This window comes from Setaria italica, chromosome VII (assembly GCF_000263155.2).
Source record: "Setaria italica strain Yugu1 chromosome VII, Setaria_italica_v2.0, whole genome shotgun sequence".
Lineage (NCBI taxonomy): Eukaryota > Viridiplantae > Streptophyta > Magnoliopsida > Poales > Poaceae > Setaria > Setaria italica.
Window position 1 is genome coordinate 4,264,564 of NC_028456.1, and position 4,717 is coordinate 4,269,280.

Genomic DNA, 4,717 nt, shown 5'->3' on the forward strand with positions numbered 1-4,717 from the left:
ACGTACATCAAACAACTTGTAAAATAATCAATTTAGTGCAATAACTTCGCAAATTGCTGCATCCACAATCCAAATTTACAATGGCAATGAATTTGCTAACACATAGTTTCAGTCGAGTGTATATTCGCATCGGGATAGCCGACCCATGAGGAACACCAAGCACGACCGGAATCCTCAAGACTTCGAAAAAGGGCCCCTGATGTCCTCACTGCTGAAGGCGACCCCACCAGGCTGACCACCTTCCTCCGGGAAGAGTTCGATGACACCCTCAACGCTCCGTGCCCCTTTCATAAGGACGCATGTCATAATCTTCGGGACTGCACAGTCCTCGAGAAAGAGCTCGACCCCCCCAGTGGAGTACAAGTGACCCCGCCGCAATGACTATCGCAAGGACAACAACCATCATGACTACCGCTGCCGCAATGACCATGACGATCGCGACAACCGTGACCACCGCCGTGATGCTCGCGATGATCGCCGTCGTGATGACCGCGACAACCGCCGGCGTGACGACCACGACGACCAGCACCGAGAGGAGCGCCTCGATCAGGCACACCTAGACACCCACCGGCACGGCGCTATCAGAACGGGGAGTTCCAGTGGCCAAACCGAGAGGTCAACATCATCACGGGAAAAGCCCCAAGGCGTTCTGCAGCAACCGCAAGCAGAAGCTGCACCAGCGAGAGGTGCACTTCGTCTCCATACGACCAGTCCAGCATCTGCGCTGGTCAAAGCAGCCCATAACCTTCTCTAGGGAAGATCATTGGGTCCACATTCCAGATCCCGGGTCCTACCCGTTGGTGTTATACTTGACGATAGACCGAGCTCTCCTTCCCAAGGTGCTGATTGACAGCGGCAGCGGGCTCATCTTCATAGAAACCCTGAAGCGCATGGACTTCAACTTCGAGACTCTAGCCCTATGAAGAACCCTTCTACGGCATCATCCCCGGCAAAGGATTCTATCCTATTGGCCGAGTTGTTTTGCCTGTCACCTTCGGCACGCCCAGCAACTACCGTACGGAGCACCTCACCTTCGAGGTGGCCAACTTCAAGACTTCCTACCATGTCATCTTTGGCAGGCACATGCTGGCGAGGTTTATGGCGATCCCGCATCATATCTACCTCGTCCTCAAGATGCCGGCTCCAAATGGTGTCCTCTCCATCTATGGCGATGTCGAGACGTCGCACAAGTGCGATACCGAGGCAGTTCAGCTCGCGGAAGCCCTGGAGTACTTGGCCAAAGCCACCGCCATGCTCGCCGAGGCCTAGAAGGTGGACAAGGACTAGCTCACGATCCTAGAGATGTGCCCACAGTGCTGCAGCCTGAGCCTAAGGTCAAGAAGATTTGCCTCGGCCTGGAAGACCTGACCAAGACGGCCCTCATAGAGTCCGACCTCTCCGCCAAATAGGAACTCGTGCTCACCAATTTCCTCCAGGAAAACTCGAACATATTCACGTGGAAGCGATCCCATATGCCCGGTGTCCCGCGGGAGCTGGCTGAGCACTTCTTGGACTTGAGCAAGGCAGCAAGACCGGTGAAGCAAATGCTTCGCCACTTTGCCCAAGATCGCAAGAAGGTGGTAGAACTCAATAAACTCCTAGCTATTGGATTCATCCATGAATGAAAACACCTGACTAGTTAGCAAATCCAGTTCTTGTAAAAAAGAAAACCGGTGAATGGAGAATGTGCATCGATTACATCGATCTCCCGTGCATCGACCAGGTCGTAGACTCTACGGCTGGGAGCACCCTACTGTGTTTCCTGGAATGCCACTCAGGCTATCACGAAATCTCCCTCAACCCTGCTGATCAAGATAAGATGGCATTCATAACGCCCTTTGGGATCTACTTCTACAACACCATGATCTTCGGGTTAAAAAACGCCGGCGCCACCTACCAGAAGGAAATCTAGGGTTGCCTTACGACGCAGCTACACAAGAATGTCGAGGCCTACGTCGATGATGTTGTCAAGACCAATGATGAGGAGAGATTCATAGCCGACCTCACGAAAACCTTCAACAGCCTCCGAGGCTATCGCTGGAAACTCAAACCCGAGCAAGTGTGTCTTTGGTGTCCCGTCTGGAAAGCTCCTAGGCTTCATGGTCATCCAGCGCGGCATTGAAGCCAATCCTATCAGGGTCGATGCTATCAGAAATATGGTGAAACCAGCCAATAAGATAGATGTCATGAAGCTTACTGGCATGATGGCAGCCCTTAGCTGCTTCATCAGCAAACTCGATGAAAAGGGTCTGCTCTTCTTCAAGCTGCTCAAAAAGACTGACAAGTTCGAGTGGGACGGCGAGGCCAGCAAGGCACTCAAAGAGCTCAAAGCTTCCCTCACCACTCACCCTGTCATGACGGCTTCAACTGACCAAGAAATGCTACATCTCTACATCTCTACAATGATGCACGTTGTCAACGTCGTGCTAGTTGTGAGTTGTGGAACGTGAAGAGCCCGGCCATGCACACATGGTGCAACGACCGGTGTACTACGTTAGTGAGGTCCTCAACGACTCCAAGATCTTTTACACACTGGTTCATAAATTGCTCTACGTAGTTCTGATCTCGTCAAGAAAGCTGTGCCACTACTTCTAGGCGCACAAGATCTAGGTGGTATCTTCATACCCCATCGGTGAAATCCTCCACAACAGGGACGTCAATGGCCGAGTCGTCAAGTGGTCCGTAGAGCTCAGCAAGTTCGACCTTGATTTCTGCCCACGTCATCAGATCAAGTCGCAGATCTTGGCTGACTTCATGGCCTAGTGGATGGAAATCCAGAAGCCGTCCTCCGTGGAGAGGCTAGAACACTGGACTATGTACTTTGACGGCACCCTCAACTTTGAAGGAGCCAACACGGGGAACCTCTTCATATCCTCCAAAGGTGAGTAGCACAAGTGCGTGCTCCAGATCCACTACAAGCCCACCAACAATGGTGCCGAGTACGAAGCTTTAATCCAAGGCCTCCGCATTGCTGTTTCCCTCAAGATCAAGCGTATCCTGGCGTACGAAGACTCAAAAGTCATCATCGACCAAGTCAACAAGAACTGGGATTGCACTAAGAAGACCATTGATGCTTACTGTATGGAAATCCACAAACTTGAAGCCCACTTTGATGGTCTCGAGTTCCACCATGTCATCAAGGAACACAATATCGCCGCTGACGTCCGGTCGGCGTCTTCGTACAAAATCTCCGGAAACCTTCCATCAAGATTCTGGACCCGGACCAGGAAGATGCTGGTGCCCTAGGTCCAGCTAACCCAGCTCTCGCTGACGTTATGATGATTGAGGCAGACAAAGACTGGCACGTCCCATTCATAGCCTTGATCACTGACTAGATGGCACCAGAGGACAAGATAGAATATGAAAAATTAGCTCAGTGTAGTGCAAACTACGTCATCATCGACAAGGAGCTCTACAGAAATACTGCATCCACAGGCAACCTGGTGAAGTGCATTTTGCGCAGCGAGGGCATCAACCTCCACAAGATCCACTCTGGCACATGCGGGAACCATGCCGCCTCGAGAACTTTGGTCGGCGAGGCTTTTTGCTATGGTTTCTACTGGCCAACAGCGGTAGCCGATGCAAAGAAGCTCATCCAAAGGTGCAAAGGGTGTTAGTTCTTCTTCAAGCAGCAACATCTACTAGCCCAAGCCCTGCGCACCATCCCACCATCCTAGCCCTTCGCATGCTGGGGGCTGGACATGGTCGAACCCTTCAAGACCGCTTCAGGTGGCTACACCCACATCTTCGTGGCAGTTGACAAATTCACCAAGTGGATCGAAGTCAAGGCTGTCACTAGCATTGAGTCTAAAGCCACTTAGTTCATGGAGAAAATCACACACTGCTTTGGAGTGCCAAATAGGATCATCACCGACCTTGGCAAGCAGTTCACAGGCTCCGAGCTCTGGGACTTTTGCCAGGACAACCTCATCAATGTGTACTACTCCTCAGTAGTGCACCCGTGCTACAACGGTCAAGTCGAACGTGCGAACGGGATGGTCCTCCAGTCCCTCAAGTCTCGCATCTTCGACGACGCGTCCAAGTACGCCAACAAGTGGCTTCTCGAGCTACCCCATGTCATATGGGGCCTATGGACCCAAAAGAGCCGTGCTACTGGCTACACTCCTTTCTTCATGGTCTACGGCTCAAAGGCCGTCTTGCCATCCAACATGGCCTTTGGCGCCCCACGCATCTAGTACTACAAGGAAGGCGAGGCAGAAACAAGTTGGCGGGTTGACATCGACAGCCTCAAGGAGCATCGAGTGGCGGCTCTCATCCAGCATGCATGCCACGAGTAGCAGTTATGGTGTTACCACGATCGGAATGTCAGAGAATGCTCCTTCAACATTGGTGATTTGGTACTTCGTCGGATCCAGTCCACCAAGGACATGCACAAGCTGGCCACCCCCTGGGAGGGCCCCTTCATCATCAAAGAAGTCATCCAGCCAAGCACCTATTGACTCCAATAGGTGGACGGCTCAAGCGTCCCCAAACCGTAGAATATCGAGCATCTACGGTGCTTTTACCCTTAGATCTAAAAGCTATGTACTCTATTTTCCCCTTTTTATTGAATAAATAAAACCTTTGAGGTTCTTTGCGTAACTACTGCCTTACTGTTCCTTTGCCCGAGCTGATCCTGATGCTCGGGGGCTGTCCGACCTGTTTGATAGACCACTCGCTCTCAAGCTCGGGGGCTTCACCCAGGCGTCGACCTCCG

General features: G+C 52.0%; 1 protein-coding gene across 1 annotated transcript; it reads left to right on the top strand.

Moving 5' to 3' along the window:
- The first annotated feature begins 3,335 nt into the window (after positions 1–3,335).
- Positions 3,336–4,196, top strand: LOC101766724. The gene is made up of 2 exons (XM_004977693.1): positions 3,336–3,448; positions 3,863–4,196. The coding sequence occupies exons 1-2, from the start codon at positions 3,336–3,338 to the stop codon at positions 4,194–4,196; spliced, it is 447 nt and encodes a 148-aa protein (XP_004977750.1).
- The last annotated feature ends 521 nt before the right edge of the window (positions 4,197–4,717 follow it).

Coding starts and splice junctions, on each gene's coding strand:
- LOC101766724 (XM_004977693.1), top strand. CDS start 3,336: ATGGCACCAGAGGACAAGATAGAATATGAAAAATTAGCTCAGTGTAGT. Junction 3,449..3,862: donor TCCACAGGCAACCTGGTGAA/GTGCATTTTGCG, acceptor AGTGCCAAATAG/GATCATCACCGACCTTGGCA.